The 20,439-nt window shown below is 39.8% G+C and overlaps 2 protein-coding genes across 2 annotated transcripts; both read left to right on the top strand.

Moving 5' to 3' along the window:
* Window positions 1-14,236: 14,236 nt before the first annotated feature.
* On the top strand, window positions 14,237-16,061 carry LOC108944345 (uncharacterized). The gene is made up of 2 exons (XM_070194874.1): window positions 14,237-14,386; window positions 14,877-16,061. Exons 1-2 carry the CDS (start codon window positions 14,237-14,239, stop codon window positions 16,059-16,061), a joined length of 1,335 nt encoding a protein of 444 aa, XP_070050975.1.
* Window positions 16,062-19,604: 3,543 nt separating this feature from the next.
* LOC138906335 (uncharacterized) lies at window positions 19,605-20,231 on the top strand. Its single transcript, XM_070194873.1, has one exon. It carries the CDS (start codon window positions 19,605-19,607, stop codon window positions 20,229-20,231), a length of 627 nt encoding a protein of 208 aa, XP_070050974.1.
* The last annotated feature ends 208 nt before the right edge of the window (window positions 20,232-20,439 follow it).

Raw genomic sequence — 20,439 nt, 5'->3', positions numbered from 1 at the left:
TTATTGAGGTACTGTACCACAGTTCGCACATCAACGAGCAACTCCCTATTTGCTGGTCTACGATACCGAAGTTGTCATTCCTGTCTAGGTTAAAATTCCTTCTTTAAGAATCATACAAGAAGTTGAACTCAGTGATGCAGAATGGATAAGAAGCCGCTATGAACAATTAGCTCTTATTGAGGGGAAAAGAATGAATGTAGTGTGTCATGGTCAACTCTATCAGAATAGGATGTCTAGAGCTTTCAACAAAAGGGTCATACCTAGACAGTTCGCACCGGGGCAGCTAGTGCTGAAGCGGATCTTCCCGCATCAGGATGAAGCCAAAGGGAAATTTTCACCCAATTGGTAAGGGCGCTACATGGTTCACAGAGTACTTATAGGAGGAGCACTCATACTCACAGAAATGGATGGAGAAATTTGGCCAAAGCTTATCAACTCAGATGCAGTCAAAAGATATTATGTTTAGAATGTTCGCATTTCTTCATCTGATGTAATTGAACTACGCTCGACCTGATTCTCGTTTAAAATGGTATACATAGGCAGCCCTGTGGGTTCGGTCACAATTCAATAAAATTTTCATTTTTCCCACAACCAGAAACTGGGGCAGAATTTTGAGGAGGACCCTCAAAATTCCGGAGCAAGTCCAGCCAGCGTCATCATATGCAGAACGATCAGAGAATCGCCTAAGTAAACTGGAGCATGAAATTTGAGGAGGACCCTTAAAATTCTAAGGAAGTCGCAATGTCTCTAAATTGTCACAGTCATTGGTTCATCTAATTTATCCGATATTGCATACTAATGTATTTTAAATAACTACATTCATCATATGCACGCACATTTTTGAAAACTTTATTTTTATGAAACAGTCAAATGCTACCCGTGGTAACTCAAGCAGGACTTCGATACAGAGCAAAGCAAAGCAGGCAGGCAGAGGCACAAACCAACCTTCCCCCGTAAAACTCACGATTGTCCTTTGGATGCAGGAACAAGAAATATTCTCAAATTCGGGCACACCTCAGAATCACTGCCTTCATAACGATAAAACTGCCAAGCGCAAACACATTTCCATCTAAGAAATACTCTGCTACTACTTATTATCTGTTCATCGCATGAGACTAAGCATTGTCTCCATTTTGCATGAGGCTAAGCCCTGCCTCCTTAATTGCATAAGGCTAAGCACTGTGTTCCCCTGCAGGAGACTAAGCATTGTCTCTATTTTAGATAAGACTAAGCATTGTCTCCACCTTTGCATGAGGTTAAGCCCTGCCTCCTCAATTGCATAAGGCTAAGCACTGCCTTCCCCTGCATGAGACTAAGCATTGTCTCCATTTTTACATGAGGCTAAGCCTTGCGTCCTTAATCGCATAAGGCTAAGCATTGCCTTCCCCTACATGAGACTAAGCATTGTCTCCATTTTTCATGAGGCTAAGCCCTACCTCCTTAATTACATAAGGCTAAGCACTACGTTCCCCTGTATGAGACTAAGCATTGTCTCCATTTTGCATGAGGCTAAACCTTGCCTCTATATTGCACAAGGCTAAGCATTGCCTTTCCTTGGACAAGACTAAGCATTGTCTCCCATCCTGCATGAGGCTATGCCCCGCCTCCTCAATTGCATGAGACCAATCATCGTCTCCCACTTCGCATGAGGCTAAGCATTGCCTCCCTAGTCACATAAGGCTAAGCTCTGCCTTTCCTTGCGTAACCCTAAATGCTATGCTACTTGAAATCTAGCACTATTCTCCACCTCGGGCTAAGCTCTGCCCCCGATCTTATAAAAGACTAAGCTTTATCTTGTTTCGCTTCACATAACCAAAATGTCTTTGCATCTCATGGGCTGAAATACTGTCATTTTTGTCTGAAGACATCATCCTCATAGCCGGAAGACACCATGCCATTGCCTGAGGATCTCTCAATATCGCACATCATTATTCAAAGGCGTCATAGTTCAGAGGCACAATTTTCATGGCCCGAGAACATCATTTCATGGCCTGCGAATCCCTTATCACGTAATTCATGGCCCAGGATATCATGGTCTAAGGACATCATCCCCATCGTCCAAAGACAGCTTTCATGGTCAAAACAGAATTTGCATCATGTTTAAATTATCGCAATATGCACCTACATCCATTGTATTTAAGTTTTACTGGTAATCCAGGAGGTAACCGTTCTCCAAACGGGAGCAATATTTGCTCCAGTTTTCGTTCAATATTCACACCATGTAACTACCTCAAATACAGCCAACCACCATCCGTTACCCATTTCCACTTGATGACCATTCAAATACCCATAACCGTTCCATGGTACATCCATTCACAATTCTGATAACGTCCTACCTAGAAGAACCTGTCCATTCCTATAACAACTCAATCGGCTCAAGTCACTATTGGATCCAGAACTACACACGTCCTGATTCTTGTAAAACCAGAGATATGTAGGCAACACAGAAACCAGAGTTCAGCCTCTATTTTTTCAAATCACCCCATTCGGTAAAAAACCGGTCATTATTTCTTTACCCGACAACTCTTTCATCATTCCCGGGTAAAGAGGGGCAGCTGTTGATACCCAATTTTTCCCTCATATTTTTAAAATATATATAGTTTCAAAAATAGTATATTTGCATCATCATTTAGCTTATAAACCTATACAGGCATTTTTTTCATAATTTTCCATAATTTTTAAAAGCTTTAAATTGATTTCTTTCTGCATTTTATTGTATAAATATACAATAATTATCCTTAAAATTATTTTTATGATGCTTTAATTATCCAAACTTATTGTTTACCCCAACATGTATGTTTTATAATATTTTACTCCATTTGTTTATAATTAAATTTGCATTTTTAAGCTAATTGCATATTTTTTCAATAATAGCCTATATTCATGTATAATTACATTATTTGAGCCAAAATAATTTTTTATATTTTTATAATGCCAAGTTATTATATTAAATTATTTTAGTGCACAAATAATATTTTTTTTATTTATTAATTACTTTTATAAATCATTGTTTTGATAAATATTGGGTATTTAAAATCTAGCCCCAATTTATAAACAATTTCGGACCAAATAAATGACCCAAAAGCTCCAATACCCTACCCCAATAACCCCAGGCCAAACCAACAACCCCTTAACCCAAAAACCCGATCGGTACCCGTTAATTGACCTGCCCCGCTCACTTTTTTTAATCCTGGCCGTTGATCTCTCAAGATCAACGGCCCTTTTTATTTCTCTCCTTTTAATTACCCTCCCAGAAACACTAACCCATAATCCCATAATCCTCCGCCCTCATATTCTCTCAACCTCCCCTCCCTCTCTGAAGAACCCTAAACTCGCCGCCCTTAAAATCTTCTCCTAATCCCACTAAATATAGGATTTGATTATCACTTCTTGCCATATTCAAGCCATTTTTGGTACTGGTTGTTCTCCTATAGGGCTTGCCTAAACATGGCAAGCAGATCTCTTCAAAATCGAATCAAAATTGGTTCAAACCCCTAATATTGAATATTATTCTGTCTATATTCATCTTATGTTACTGTGAGTCTGATTATTTGTTTATATTATGTTGATTTTCACTTTCCCTAAAAACTAGGGTTTACAGATCCCTTAAATTAATTTTTGGACCGATTTGCATGTTTATTTACCTTTTTTTTTGCTTGAATCACTCTGTCTCCCTTGTTTGATGTTCGATTTTACTACTATATAAACCCCTCCCTCATTCCCTTCTAAAGAGGGACTTCAATCGCTAAAATCACTACTGAAAAATTAGGGCTTTACTCTGTGTTCATTCATTCTCTTGTTTTTGGCTCTTGGTCGGCTGAAGGCCAAGGCCACCGAATTTCCTTCTTTTTCGAACTTTCTTGGGTGTGAGCACTGCCCTGGGTTCTTTGAAACCCTTGGGAACTGGACGCATCTGGGATTCTGGGTCATATTACTATTCTTTGCTTGTTTGTTGATAAATAACTTGTTAGTTTCTCAACCTTCGCAATGTTTATTCCATTATGTTCTAATTAGCATATCTATGTAATCTGATATTGCATGACTTGATATAATCCCTTGACTCCCTTCATGAATGATTCTGCCTATAGCATGTTCTTCTCTAGCATTGTCTCACGCCAAAACAGTTAGTTCTAAAAATTTCTTTGTATCTAACTTAGGCAATTTGGACAGTTTGAAGCATGTTTACCTCAATGTGTTGACAATCTGAGTGTTTGCATTGGCTGGGTGACCTAATCCTGTTTCCTTCCTAATTCTGAATTTCTTCGTAATTAATTTATGTTATTAGTATGCCCTAATATGTTAAAACCTTCACTCTAGTTGTAATTTGCTCCTATGACTATGTTTGTCATTCAGTATGTTCTCACTCTGCTCAATTATGTAACCCTAGCAATTAAGTGGAACCTCTCAGACTAGTTTTGCCTAAATTATGACTCTGCTTGCCTCATTAGTATAAGTTGTACTGTTTAATCCCTAGTGTTTAGCATAACTTGATCCTTAGGTTTGAACTTGTTGATTTAATGATAATTGTTTGTCTTACTGACCTAATGTCTCTTTGCTCATTAACTTTGTAATCCCAGAAGTTTAAGACTCCTTGCCTCTTACAAATATACCCTACCCTAATATGTTATGTGACAACTTGCAGCATCGACTAGTTTCTTGAACTTATGCACCCTCTGTGTTGATATGTCCATTATGTGATTACTTTGTAGTATTTGACTCCAAAAAATGTAAATGCACTTTTCTAGACCTTGTTACTTTGCTACTATTTTCATTGGTTGTTTCCCTGTTCTGAGTCTCTAATTCTTGGCCGGTTGAAAGCCAAGGCCTCCTAAAATCTCTCTATTAACCTCCCTATTGTGAGCACTGCTCGGGGTCCACTTTGAGACCCTTGTGAACTCTGACACACTAGGGCCTAAAGTTCTTGGCCACTTTCTTCTTGACTGCTCAATTTTGTCCCTCTCTATGCCTACTGAATAAGCTAATTGGCTTGTGTAAATGATTGTTTTCTGAATCTTTTGATCAACTATGGCAGTTGGGTATCATCCAAGTTCTCTTGTGGTTTCTGGGCTGTGTTGAAACCTATATGGATACAAAACAGAAAGCTTGGCAGGGCTGGGTACACTTTGGGTTTGTCTTAGGCCCACTATAGTTATTTGTATCATTTTTGTTTTGTAATTTATTCAGTATTGGGCCTGTAATAATTCTATAATAACAATTGGGGTATTAGTAAAAATTGAGAAAATGGGTCTATTCTAGTGTTTGCATGAAAAGGGTAGAAATCCTGCCTATAGGATCTGAGTGTTTAATTTGTTCAACATGCTTTGCTTCTATGTGTTTTGTTAGATAACATGCCTATAGGACATAAATAATCTCACATGTTCTCATGTTCCACTCTCACGTTATTATCTTCCTACTATACTGCAACACAGTAATTATTCGTTAAAATTGCTTCATGTTAGATATCATGCCTATAGGATTACGTTAAGTAATAAATACCTGCTCTTTATAATATTCAAATAGATGTCATGCCTATAGGACTGTAATCGAATTAGCTACTATTACCGCCATTCCCATAAAATTGCTCGCCTAGAAAGCATGCCTATAGGAAGGAAAGGATAACTAACTAGTTTCAATTTCCAATTCCTAGAAATCCTGCCTATAGGATCCTACTGCTCACCTAAAAGTGTGTTGACAAAAACAAACGCTGGCAATTTTGAACTACCAATTGTCTCACTGCTTTACTGTACAAACAATTTAGAAAGCATACCTATAGGATTTGTAATACTCGCGATATGCAAAGCGACACTGCCTGTATGTTTAAAATCCAGAATCACCTAAAAGCCATGACTATAGGATTTAAGACTCTATTAATTCTGAAATTGTCACCCGCCTAATTTGTTTGCGTGCATTTGTTGTCTAAGTGTGGAGGCTAACATGAGCCATTAATTGCTTTTACATGAAGTCCAACTTGTTTTGTATGTCGCCTAATTTTATCATTTTGGAGCAGCCTAAGCTAAGTCTAGAAACCATCCAAAATAGAGGTCCAAACGCCTCCTGGGCCATAGGCATGGGACGGGTAGTGCATGCATAGGGCACGGTTTAGAATCAACTAGTGTGCTTTAGGTAAAAACTTAAAGATAGTAATCGGGTAGCAGGAGATGATAGTTTGTGCCCGCTGAATAATACGAGTAACACCCCACCTCGAGGGAGTTACAAAGTATTATTTATGTTGCACGGGGTGATCCTTTAGGCTAAAAAACTCAGGACCCTCCATCTTGTCTTTAAACCAATTATTTGTGTTTACTCAAGGACTTTCTAATAATGATGTTTTTCAAACTTCTTGTTTTTCTCTTTGACTATTTGTCTAATTCATATAATTCAAGTTCGGCCGGGACCCACAGTTGTGGACCTCGAAGAGTGCCTAACACCTTCTCTTCGAGGTTATTTGAGCCTTACCCGATCTTTGGTGACGCAAACTGGTTAAACTAGAGTTATTTTCAAATAGGTGCCCTAACGCACCTCAAACCCGTTAGGTGGCGACTCTCTCTTTTAACACCTTCCTTTAAAAGAGTTGTCACGTATTGAAACACGATTTCATGAGAAAGAGGGGCGCGACAGCACTTAGTCTCTATGACTAGGTAAGCCTATCAATGTGGAATATAACTGAATATAAAACTGAAATTTAATCCTTAACAGTCGAATAAATAAAAATTGCAATTTAACAATTTCAACTCCCAAAACCCGGTAGGAATAAGTCACAACCTTCTAAGAATTTATTTTCTATGTCTTGATAAATCAGAATCTAAAGCAAATAAGGAAGACAACATAATAAGATAGAAGGTATTCCGGAGTCTGCGGACGCTGGCAGATACACCTCGAAGTCTCCGTACACCGGTGGCTCACTGATATCTAGGCTGGTAAGAAGTACCTGAATCTGCACAAAAAGATGTGCAGAAGCATAGTATGAGTACACCATAGCGGTACCCAGTAAGTGTCAAGACTAACCTCGATAGAGTAATGACGAGGTCAGGTCAGGCCCTACTAGAATAATAAAAGACATGGTGACATGTTTTGTTGATAACCAATTTTTCCCTCATATTTTTTAAATATAAATATATATATATATATATATATATATATATATATATATATATATATATATATTCAAAACAGTACATATGCACCATCATTTGATCTACAAGCATATACAAGTATTTTTCATCATTTTCTATGGTTTTTCCTACATTTTATTATATAAATATCTATTAATTATCTTATAAATTATTTTTATGATGATTTTATCATCTACACTTTTCATTTACACCTATATTAGGTTTTAAATATTTTATTTACATTTTGTTATAATTATATTTGCATTTTTAGGCTAAATTGTATATTTTGCAATAATAGCCCATATGTACTTATAATTACTTTATTTATGCAAACAATAACTTTTATATTTTTATAATGTTAAACAGTTGTTTTTAATCATTTGCATGCACAAATAATATATTTTGTTATTTATCTATTAGTTTTACAAATTATTATTTATTAAAATCGGGTATTTAAAATCTGGCCCTACTTCTATAACTAATTCGGACCTAAAACTACTCAAACCAACCCAATACCCCTAACCCAATTACCCTTACCCATTCATTAAACCCAATCCCAATCCGCCTAAATCCTGGTCGTTGATCAAAAATGATCAACGGCCCACAACTAACGACCCCCTTCCCTTATATCCCTCCTCCCTACCCTAATCCTCACTTTTCTAAAATCGCCGCCCTCATTTCCCCTCCCCTGTTGAACCCTAACGCTGCCGCCTCACCCAAATCCTCCCAAATTCCGGTCCTAATGGGATTCTTACCCTATTCCCTTACCATTTTAGGGTTCTTCCCTTATTTGGTGCTAGATTCCGGAATAACTTAGGTACTTTCCTAAATATGGCAAGTACCCCAATTTGATTCCGTCCAAATCTGTGTTTATCATTTGAATCTGGACAAATCTTGAGTCTAAGTATGTTATTTGTGATGATTCTCTCATATCTCTCTTGATTCGCACTAAGCCCTAATGGTTAGGGTTTCAGATCTTCTTTGATTTGAACCAAATCTGGTTCGAACTCTATTTTTTTTTAAAATATTTCTTCGTCTATATTTGCTCTATTACTTATGGGTTTGTTGATTTTTGCCGATTTTGTGACTTACCTAATTTAGGGTTTCAAACACCTTTTACTTGAACTAAATCTGGTTCGATTATAAGTTTCCTTTTTTAAGTTCCTATATATGTTTATTTTGTGCTAATATGTGTTCTTTTCCTTTATTCTTGCTGATTTTGTGTTTTACCCAAAATTAGGGTTTCAGTCCTTTTTTACTCGAACTAATCTGGTTCAATTTCATGTCTCTTTTGAATAATCCCTGTCTACGTTCATTTGTATGTGTTAATACATGATTCTTTGCCATTATTCTCTGCTAATTTTGGGGTTTACCTAATTTAGGGTTTCCAACCCTTTTTACTTGAATCAAAGCTGGTCTCGATTGAGTATTCCTTTTACAATGATCTCTTGTCTGCCTGATGTGATTCTTTACCTTATTTCCTACTGGTTTTGTGCATTTTTTTCACCTAAAACTTAGGGTTCAACCCGAATAATTTAAACACTGACATTAGTATTTAAGTGAGGAATTCTTTAATGCTAGAACATTATTCGAACCCCTCCCCACTCCCCTTTGAAATAAAGTTTAGAACTCAAATTTTTTCACTCCTAGCAATACTACTCTGTGCTTTTGATTCCTGGCCGGATGGAAGCCAAGGCCAGAAATCCTCAACTATTTTGCTTCTGTTGGTAACAATTGCTACACTGTTAGATTTCTTTTTCCTGTTTCATCTTAACTGGTGAGTTTATTGAATCCTTTGCTATTCCATTATGATTACCTGCTTAATGTGTTACTGTTATCAAACCATGTTACCCCAAATGCTATTACCTGCATTTAAGACATGTTGAACTTAGTTTGAATCTGCCTAACTATGTGTAATTTAGGGCTATTCTTTAGCCTTAAATGCCTTCATACCTTTCCTAAGGACTGTTTAGTTATGTGTGCCTTAACAGATTCATCAGTTTATTTATTAAACCTGTCACCATGTGACTTGTTTGGTTCTGTGCTCACTATGTTATGATACCTCTGCTAAATTGTTTAATCAGTTCCTAATACTAATTAGTGTGTTCCTGACCTACTATTAATCAATGAGCTTTCATTCTGTGACTTAGTCTGATTTGCAGTCTTTGTTATCACTGTGAACATATTTATGAACTGGTCTTATTAACATGTGACTGTGTTAACTTATAAAAACTGAATTAAGTCTGCCTAGGTTCAAATGTGTTGCTATTTGTTTGTGTTCTATGTGTGATTCTGTACCCCCTAATCCTATCCTACTCTCCTGAATTCTAACTCTTTGCTGGCTGAAAGCTAAAGCAATTTAGGTTTTGTCCTTTGGCCTCCCTAGTGTGAGCACTGCTCAGGGTTTATATAAGACCCTCGTGAACTCTGACACACTAGGATTTGGTCCCTAGTCTTCTTTGAACTGTTCTGATCATTCTTCTCTAGTGTGAGCCCTGCCCTGGGTTCTTGAAGCCCTTGGGAACTCTGACACACTAGTGATTTGGGTTATGTATGCTTATCCTTGAGATATGGGTGAATCATTCACTGTTGGTTACTGTGTATATTTGAACATGGGCTTTCGGAGCTACTGTAAGTTGAAGGCTTGGCTTGTCCAGGTGTATTTGGGCCTGCTGCAGGCTTCCTATAGTTTTTATACTTTGTAATTCATTTATTCAATTCTGGTCTGTAATAATTATTTATAATAACAATTGGGGTATTAGTAAATTGGGAAACTGGGTTTATTTTAACATTTGCATGAGATCCTGCCTATAGGTGTTTACTTTGCTCATTCTGCTATTGTGTTAGATAACCTGCCTATAGGTGTTTACTTTGCTCATTCTGCTATTGTATGTTAGATAACCTGCCTATAGGTGTTTACTTTATTCAAATACATTTTGCTATTGTATGTTAGATAACCTGCCTATAGGTGTTTATTTTGCTCGAATATGCTCTGTAGATAACCTGCCTATAGGTGTTTACTTGCTCGAATAAGCTCTGTGGATAACCTGCCTATTCTACTTTTTAGATACCATACTTATAGGGAATAAAATAACCAAAGTTCAATTTGCATTGTAGCATATTCATAGGGTCATTTATAAATCTGTATTTTTAGAAATCATGCCCATATGGTTCTTAATTGATTGATTTGCTATTGTCATACTTGCTCATTTAGTATATAAGAACTAAAACCAGTTTCAATCATCAAGGGTAGGAATCATGTCTATAGGGTAATCACTATATGTGTTAAGCACTAAAATCAGACTTTAAAACACTGCCTCGTTGAACGCCAGTAGAAAGCATGCCTATAGGAACAACTGAGTAATTCTGAATATCTCTCGTGTTTATTACTGCCAAATACTGAGTAAATCACCTAGATAGTATGTTTATAGGTTTCAACTGCTTATGCTTATAATCAGTAGACAACTGTGCAGTCACTTAGGAATTACTTTGCATAACTGCTCGCATGATTAAAATCCAGAATCATATAGAAATCAGGTCTATAGGGCCTAACGACTTCAATTGTTGAAACTGTCAAAACGCCTAATTTGTTTGCGTGCATTTACTGCCTAAGTGTGGAGGTTAACCTGAGCCCTTATTTGCTTTTACATAAAAGTTCAATTTGTTTTGTATGTCACCTAGTTTTTATCATTTTTGAGCAACCTAAGTTAAGTCTAGAACCATCCAAAAAATAGAGGTTCAAATGCCTCCTGGGCCATAGGCATGGGACGGGTAGAGCACGTATAGGGCACGGTTTAGAATCAACTAGTGTGCTTTAGGTAAAAACTTAAAGATAGTAATCGGGTAGCAGGAGATGATAGTTTGTGCCCGCTGAATAATACGAGTAACACCCCACCTCGAGGGAGTTACGAAGTATTATTTATGTTGCACGGGGTGATCCTTTAGGCTAAAAAACTTAGGACCCCCCACTCCTATTAAAATAATTCTTTCTTTATGTTTCTTTTCTCTCTTAGACTAATTCACATGATTTAAGTTCGCCCGGGACCACCATTGTGGACCTCGAGGAGTGCCTAACACCTTCTCCTAGAGGTAATTTGAGCCCTTACCCGATCTTTGGTGACGCAAACTAGTAAACCCGAGTCATTTGCAATAGGTGCCCTAACGCACCTTAATCTGTTAGGTGGCGACTCTCTTTTAATAACCCTTCCTCCCTTTTTAAAAGAGTTGTCAATGTTGAAACCCGATTTCGCGAGAAAAAGGGGGCGCGATAGCATGGTGACTCTGCTGAGGAAATCCTTAGGCTCTTACCATAACGAAATGGGTTTGTGTGAATTAGTCTCCCTCGATAAGTGTGCCTTTGTTATTTTATGCTTAAATTCGCTATTTATTTTCCACATGCACGTCCCCTTCCCTATTCTCCTTTTATATGCAATTCTTTGTTTAATCTTGTTATAATATGCAAATAATATTCGCTGGATTCAATCTTTATGTCCTTCCCAATCCCTACCCCTTTTACCGCTTTATTATAATTTTTCCATTATACGAACTAACTCCTTCCTTTTTTTATTTCTTTCTTGTCTTTACAATTATTAAAGACCTCATTTATCGCTTTCATCATGTAAAATACTTGACAAGATGTTATTTCACTTTTTGCATAATTACATGCTCTGCATCATATTCCACTCGTGCACAAATAATACCATAGCGGCACTTGATGAGTGTTTGCGCTCTTCCTATATTACCCTTTTAAATTTGGAAAGGCTTATTTGCGGTAAAACTAGTCGATCAGCGGTGAAATCGACGGTTCTGTGCCTTTGCCTCTCAAATTGTCCGCTTGAGGGTACTAATCTAGACTTCTATAGAAAACCCTACTCTGATGTTAACTGTGCATGCATCATGTCTAAACCTAGCATGGGTTAGTATTTTGTCCGCATAATAACCTTCTAAGGAAAGCCTTGTCCAAAGCCCATCGGGATTTCCATAATCCCAGGGGAACGATCATGATATGTGCATTCTTTGGAGAAAACGTGCCGATATGCTAATCATTAATGTGTAAGTAGTCAAATCCGGAGGGGGGAAAGGGCTAACTTTGTTTATTTTGCATAAAATGAGGCACGAAGTCCCTAGGTTCGGCATGGTCCGAAGTATCCCACCTTTATTTCTAGATTGGTGGGAAAATCTCTCGTCAAGTGACAAAAACCATGTGAAAAGAGTTCTAGGAAATTTACCCTCCTTGCTAGACATTCAGCCAAACAATGTACTGATCGAGGCTGCTACCATGTTCTGGGACGAAAAGAGGGTCGTTTGTCATTTCGGTAATGTAGAGATGACTCCCCTTCTGGAGGAAATATGAGGTTTTGCTGGGCTACCCTGGGATAGCCCTAGTTTGTTGGTACTAGAAAATTGCACTTCTAGGGGATTTCTGAAAATGATGGGTCTTAGAAAGAATGACGAGTTAGTCTGCTTGAAGAAGTCCTACATACCTTTTGACTTCCTTTACGAGCATTATTGGCACAGCACATCCTACCATATTTTTCATGATGAGTTTGCCATCACTTCCCTGGGTTGGACTCATCGTCGGGTTTTTGTGTTCATCGTTTGTTTTCTGGGTATGATAGTATTTCCAATTCAAGGAGACAGGATTCACACTCGTTTGGCTATGGTTACCAAGACCTTAATGGAAGGGATTGAGGGACAGACTTACACTATTGTCCCAATGATTGTGGAAGAGATATACCGAGCTTTGGACCGCTGTAAGAAGGGATTCAGACATTTTGAGGGTTGTAATTTGCTACTGCAAATATGGCTGTTGGAGCATCTTCAAAGAGGACAGTACCGTCAGGAATTTCCGTGGCGACCATGGAATGACCACATAGCCTTTCACCATCCAAAAAGAATGACTTTCATCCTGGACAGGTTTGCACAACCGGAAAACGCCGTGGATTGGGTACACTTCGTTAGTAATTTGACTGATGACAAGGTCCATTGGATGTTCGAGTGGTTCTCTACTAGCGAGTTCATCATCAGGTCCAGGGATGTTCCTCACTTAGTGTTGATCGGGTTGAGGGGTATCTATCCTTATGCTCCTATCAGGGTCATGAGACAGGCTGGGAGAAAACAAGTCTTACCGCGAGTTTCTAAGATAGTTCACTACAAAGCAGACTTTCAGGGTGGTGCCATTCTATTCAAGTGTGAGGCCCAACACATGTGGCATCTGAAGATTATTGTGGAAAAGGATACCATCGAACCAGATCGGTACCGCGCCGGTCATGTGTATTTCTACCTATCATGGTTGGATGATGACATAGCAGGAGAAGCCAAGCTAGGGGTCGATCGAGGAAACAGGGTCATAGATGAAGCTGCCAAAGCACAGGTAAAATACAAGAGGTTGCGCAAGAGAATCCTTGAGTCTGAGGCCAGACACTTGGAACAACACAAAGTAGACATGGAATCAATCAATGAATTGAGGGAAATTGCTACAAAATCAACGGAGAGGTTGGAGTACTTAGAGCAGGGTCTGATGGAACTTGAAGGGAAGATGAGGAAAATGATCGTGGATTGTCATAATGCAGAGGGCAAAGAAGGAGGACACCTAGCAATGGGCGTATCTGCTGCTAGACAAGCGCGACCTGAGGAATCTGATCGATGGGGCCAAGAAGGCCAAGCTTGGAGAGGGTCCCTCCGGGACCAAGTAGATTAGAATTATTGTTTACTTGCTTTTCTAGAGTCGTTTTAGAAATTGATTGTAATAAGGCAAATGCCATTAGCAACTCCTTTTTTATTATTGTCATTTTAGAGGTTTTGACTTATTTATGACATTAATGAAATGAGGCAATTATCGGCATTAATTTTCACCAAATCTACATGTCGCTAGGCCTAGCTCAGGCACAATGAGGTGCCCAAAATTAGGACGCGGATTTATGATACATGTTTAAATACTGCAAATATCGTTCCCAAAATTCCCTACTGACTTGTTTACCTTTTTTCTTTTTTCTTTGTTTTGATTATTACCATCCCCTAAGGTTGGTTCGTGCATACTGGCATCATCAGCATATCATACTAGATCCAGAGGTCCTCTACCTCCTCCTCCTCCAAGTGATCCTAAAAGTAAGGGAAAGGCTAAGATGGATGACATGAGTGGTTTCAGGAAAGATAACGCTGCGGCGCATGTAGAAAATGTTGAAACTTCAGATGGTCGGAGTACTCCAGCACAGAATGATTTGGTTCTATGGCTGGAGCAGAATATACTGGAATTACAAGGGGAACTTGAGCAGGTCCGCAACTTGGCAAACCTCTCCCTCACCTTAAACGTCCCAGATATTAACCAGCAAAACGCCCAGAACCCAGCACCTCCTCAAAACACACCAAACTAACATCCACAAAATCCCCCCACACCTCATCAAAATCCTAATCCTCCACCAGTACCAACTCCTCCTCAACACCAACATCTTCCAACTCAGTATCCACAAACTACTACCTACTATACTCCTCAAAATACACCACAACCTACTCCCGATCCGCAGAATTCAACCAATGATCACCACTACACTTGAACCCCCGGCATCCACCAAAACAACCCCATATATGTAAAACCCCTACCATACCCCACTTAACAAACCCCATACACACCGGAATCCGCCGAGAAGGACCTGCTCATCAAGAATATGGCAGAGGAACTTAAGAAGCTCACAAGCCGAGTCCAGGGTGTTGAAGGGGGTAAAGGCATTGAGGGTTTGAATTATAAAGATCTGTGTATTCAGCCAGACGCAGAACTGCCGGAAGGGTTACAAACCTCCTAAGTTCGAGATGTTTGACAGAACATGTGACCCAAAGGTACATCTAAGGACATACTATGACAAGCTCGTAGGAGTTGGAAAGGATGAGAGGATTCGCATGAAGCTGTTCATAAGAAGTCTCACTGGGGATGCCCTATCTTGGTACATCAGTCAAAATCCCAAGAAGTGGGTTAGTTGGGTAAGCATGGCATCGGATTTCATGGATCGATGCAGGTTTAATACGGAGAATGCACCAAACATCTTCTATAAACAGAATCTCAAGAAGAAGCCAACGGAGACTTTCTGCAAGTATGCTACTCGATGGATATCGGAAGCTGCGAAAGTAAGGTTGGCATTAGAAGAAGAGCAGATGAACAAGTTCTTCGTACGGACCCAGGTTCCACAATACTACATAAGGTTAATGGTTATCGAGAATCACAAATTCTCCGACATCATCAAATTGGGGGAAAGGATTGAAGAAGGGATCAAGAGCGGAATGGTAACTAATTTTGAGGAATTACAGGCTACAAACAAAGCATTGCAGTCAGGGGGTATATCCAAGAGGAAAGAAGTAGGGGCCGTGATGGTAGCCCAAGGTCCAAAATCTCCTCTTACATACCAAACACCTCCACCCACATATCAGCCTTCACCTCCCAGATATCCACAACCTGCCACTACCTACCACACTTATAACACCCACCCAGCATATTATCACTCACCGCCAGCCCGCCAAAACTATCAGAAACCCAGACCAAATTTCGACCGCAGGCCACCCAGACAATACACCCCTATTGCTGATCCCATCGATCAATTATATGAGAGATTGAAAGCTGCTGGATATGTCACCCATATTCCCGATGTTGCCATGGAAAACTCTTCTCAATGGGTCAATCCAAATAAAATATGTGCCTACTACTCTGGCATGAAAGGTCATACCATTGATGAATGTCGCATCCTGAAAGACAAGATCCAGACACTAATTGATACCAAGGTTATACAAGCAAAGGAGGTTGCACCTAACGTCCACAACAATCCCCTCCCGGATCATAGGGGCGAGGGAGTAAATATGATAGAGACTGATGAAGAATGGGACCTAGAAGGGTCGATTGGGATTATTCGAGAAGGGGATAACCCAAAGAAACCTGCGGTCACTCTTACTCCTATTATGGTATAGATACAGCCACCAGTTGAAGTTGAAGTAGCCGCAACAACCTAGTTCGAGGTGGAAACAACACCTGCAACTGCACCTGATCCATTCGAAATAGAAGTAACCACACCCTTCACTGTGACGGTAGCATCCACACCGCCATTTAAATCCAATGTTGTACCCTGGGACTATGCTGCAAAATCCAGGAGGAAAGGAAAAGCAAAAATGGAAGAATCTGGTGCAACACAAGGGATGACCAGGACTGGTAGAATTTATACACCTGAGAATTTGGGAGGAACGAGTAGAGAAGCTGCCTCCAAGCAACCCATCATCGAAACTGGCCCGGATGATCTTTGGAGAAAGGTTCAAGCAAGAGAATATTTTGTGGTAGAACATCTGAACAAAACTCCTGCTCAGATATCCGTCCTATCATTACTGTAGAATTCTGAGGCATATAGGAATGCCTTGATGAAGGTATTGAATAAAGCTTATGTACCTAAAAATATCACCAGTGGGGAGATGGCTAACATGGTAGGGCAAGTACTGGAGAGCCACAAGATTACCTTTCATGAAGACGAACTGCCACCAGAGGGATTAAGCCATAACAGGGCATTGCACATCATGGTACAATGCGAGGATAAATTCATTGCCAGGGTTTTGATAGATGGAGGGTCCAGTCTCAACATATGTCCGTTGACTACTCTGAAAAGGTTGGGTAAAGGTTTGCATGAAATACGAGTAGGGATTATGAATGTGAAGGCGTTCGATGGGTCTCAAAGGGCCACAATTGGGGAAAACAATCTATGCTTACAGAAGGGCCCTACTTTGTTTGATGTTGAATTTCAAGTGCTAGACATATCCGCCTCATACTATTTGTTGTTGGGACGAACTTGGATACATGTCGCCGGGGCCGTGGCTTCTACTTTGCACCAAGCTGTAAAGTTTGAATGGAATCATCAGGAGGTGATCATTCATGAAGACGAGAGTAATCCCATTTATACCAACCAAACTGTTCCGGTCGTGGAAAATAGAAGGAAGTTAGGTGGGGAGACTTAGCATCGCATCGAGTGCGTCAATGCAATTGAGAAAGACAAGTGGTGGAGCAGAAAAATAGAAAGCATACTAGAGTGGGCAGGGTATGAACCCGGTAAAGGGCTCGGGAAGAACCTCCAAGGTATTACCAAACCAATACAGCTAAAACGGCACGTCACGACCTTTGGACTTGGATATCAGTACACTTGGCAAGAGTATGACGATTGGTCGCCGCCATGGCATGGTCCTTATTACCCTCTTGAGCAGCCGGTACCACATTTGAACTAATCCTTTCATCAGGCCGACATGATGTGGGGGTCTGAAGAAGATGAAGTTCTAGATGGCTTAAGGAATCTGTTCTTGGAAGATGAAGACATAGATTTCAGTGTGATAGTTGAGGAGGAGGAGGAATAAGGCCTCGTCATCTAGACAGTGGAGAAGGGATTTGTTCTCAGGAACTGGACTGCCACACCATCCAGGGCCCGATGAGTCCCGGGGTAGTATGGCTGCCAGTGTCATTCATTTTGAAAACAATTCCTTTTGAGCATTTTTGTTTAAAATATTTTTTATTTCCTTTCAGTATTTTGCTTTAGAAAACATTGTTTGAAGTCATTAAAATTTTCTTTGTTTGACGTTTCAATACTTATCAATGGCTTGATGTTTTATTATTATTATCTTTCATATTTTTCTCTCTACAGTATTACTATTTCTTTCCTTGATGAACCAACGACTGTGACATATAATGAGACAACGCAATATAAGGATAGTGACTCGAAAGAGATAGAAGAAGAAGATGTGATACCTGAGGAAATCGTCAAAGAAGTTGAGAATTTTGAGAACAAACCTAAGTCCAATCTGGACGAGACTGAGGTAGTCAACTTAGGAGATTCTGAAACCATCAAATAAACTCGCATAAGTATTCACTTGTCACCATCAGAGAAGAAAGAGTACACTCATTTCTTAAGAGAGTATGAAGACATTTTCGCATGGTCATATGATTATATGACCGGGTTGAGCACGTCCATAGTGGCTCACAAGCTACCTACCAATCCAAGGTGTCCGCCAGTAAAGTAGAAGCTCAGAAAGTTCAAGCCAGATATGAGTTTGAAAATCAAAGAAAAAGTCACCAAACAGATCAAAGCTAAGGTTCTCAGAGTGGTTGAATATCCAACTTGGTTGGCTAACATTGTGCCAGTTCCGAAGAAGGATGGGAAAGTCAGAGTATGCATCGATTTTCGGGACCTAAACAGAGCAAGTCCCAAAGATAATTTCCCGTTACCCAACATACATATACTGATCAACAATTGAGCCAAGCATGAACTCCAATCCTTTATGTATTGCTTCGCGGGATATCATCAGATCTCGATGGATGAAGAGGATGCCGAAAAGACGGCTTTTATCACACCATGGGGGGTGTACTGCTATAAAATGATGTCGTTTGGTCTAAAGAATGATGGGGCCACTTATATGAAGGCCATGACAAGTATTTTCCACGACATGATACACAAGGAGATAGAGGTATATGTGGATGACGCCATCATCAAATCCAACAAGAGTACAGATCACATAGCAGACTTGAGGAAATTTTTTGATCGGCTTTGGAGGTACAATTTGAAATTGAATCCCGCAAAATGTTCCTTCGGGGTCCCCGTGGTAAAGTTATTAGGGTTCATTGCCAGCCGCCGAGGAATTGAGCTAGACCCATAAAAGGTCAAGACTATCCAGGATTTGCCGCCTCCAAAGAACAAGAAAGACGTGATGAGTTTTTTAGGATGTCTCAACTATATCAACCGCTTCATAGCACAATCAACTGTAATATGTGAGCCGATTTTCAAAATGTTCAAGAAGGATGCCGCAACCAGTTGGACTGAAGATTGCCAAAAAGCTTTTGACAAAATCAAAGAATACTTGTCCACACCACCAATCCTAGTCCCTCCAGAGCCTGGTAGACCACTATTACTCTACCTTTCCGTACTAGATGGGGCTTTGGGTTGTGTCTTGGGACAACATGTCGAGACAGGGAGAAAAGAACAGGCCATATATTATCTGAGCAAAAAGTTCGCACCTTACAAAGCACGATATTCTCTGCTGGAATGCACCTACTATGCTTTGACCTGGATAGCCCAGAAACTGAGGCACTACTTCTGTGCCTATACCACATATCTCATATCAAGGATGGACCCTCTGAAGTACATCTTCCAGAAACCCATGCCTACAGGGAAGCTGGCAAAATGGCAGATATTGTTGAGTGAATTCGACATTGTCTATGTGACTCAGAAGGCGGTTAAAGGACAAGCATTAGCGGATCATCTTGCAAAAAATCCTGTATGAGGAGAATACGAACAACTAAAAACGTATTTTCCTAATGAAGAAGTATCATTCGTAGGAGAGGATATCTCTGAAGCCTATAATGGGTGGAGAATGTTTTTTTATGGAGCCGCAAACTTCAAAGAAGTGGGTATTGGAGCCATTTTGGTGTCAGAAACAGGTCAACATTATTCGGTATCCACGAAACTCAGATTTCTGTGCACCAATAATATGGCAGAATATGAGGCTTGCATATTGGGGCTCAATATGGCTGTTGACATGAATATCCAGGAATTACTAGTAATTAGCAATTCAGATCTGCTGGTACATCAGGTGCATGGAGAATGGGCTACAAAGAATACCAAGATATTACCATATCTATATCATGTGCAAGAGATGATGAAGAGATTCATGAAGATAGAGTTTAGACATGTCCCGAAAATCCAGAATGAGTTTGCAGACGCATTGGCTTCTTTGTCCTCCATGATACAAAACCCGAACAAGAACTTCATCGATCCTATTCTGGTAAGAATCCATAATCAGCCGGCTTACTGTGCTCATGTTGAAGAAGAAACAGATGGGAATCCATGGTTCCATGATATCAGGGAATATTTGACAAAAGAAGAATATTCAGAGCATGCAAGCCACACCCAGAAACGCACACTTCAGAGGTTGTCTAATCATTTCTTCCAAGGTGGAGGAATTCTATATAGAAGAACTCCAGATCTAGGGCTATTACGGTGTGTTGACGCCAAAGAAGCCTCCAAACTACTTGAAGAGATACACGCCGAAACCTGTGGCCCACATATGAATGGTTTCGTCCTAGGCAAGAAGATACTCAGAGCCAGATACTTTTAGATGACTATGGAAACAGACTGCATCTGGTATGTCTAGAAATGTCATCAGTACCAGATACACGCAGATATGATACAGGTACCTCCAAATGAACTTAATGCAACCAGTGCACCTTGGCCTTTTTCTGCCTGGGGAATGGATGTCATTGGACCAATCGATCCCACCGCTTCAAACGGGCACAGGTTCATTCTAGTGGTCATCGACTATTTCA

The sequence above is a fragment of the Nicotiana tomentosiformis genome, chromosome 2, assembly GCF_000390325.3.
Source record: "Nicotiana tomentosiformis chromosome 2, ASM39032v3, whole genome shotgun sequence".
Taxonomy (NCBI): Eukaryota; Viridiplantae; Streptophyta; class Magnoliopsida; order Solanales; family Solanaceae; genus Nicotiana; species Nicotiana tomentosiformis.
Note: the sequence above shows the minus strand (reverse complement) of the source record. Positions and strands in the feature narration are given on the sequence as shown.

Excerpts from the sequence above, each read along its gene's own strand:
- LOC108944345 (XM_070194874.1), top strand. The coding sequence starts at position 14,237 with ATGGATGACATGAGTGGTTTCAGGAAAGATAACGCTGCGGCGCATGTA. Across the intron at positions 14,387-14,876 it reads TACAAGGGGAACTTGAGCAG|ACGCAGAACTGCCGGAAGGG; the intron begins GTCCGCAACTTG and ends GTATTCAGCCAG.
- LOC138906335 (XM_070194873.1), top strand. The coding sequence starts at position 19,605 with ATGGCAGAATATGAGGCTTGCATATTGGGGCTCAATATGGCTGTTGAC.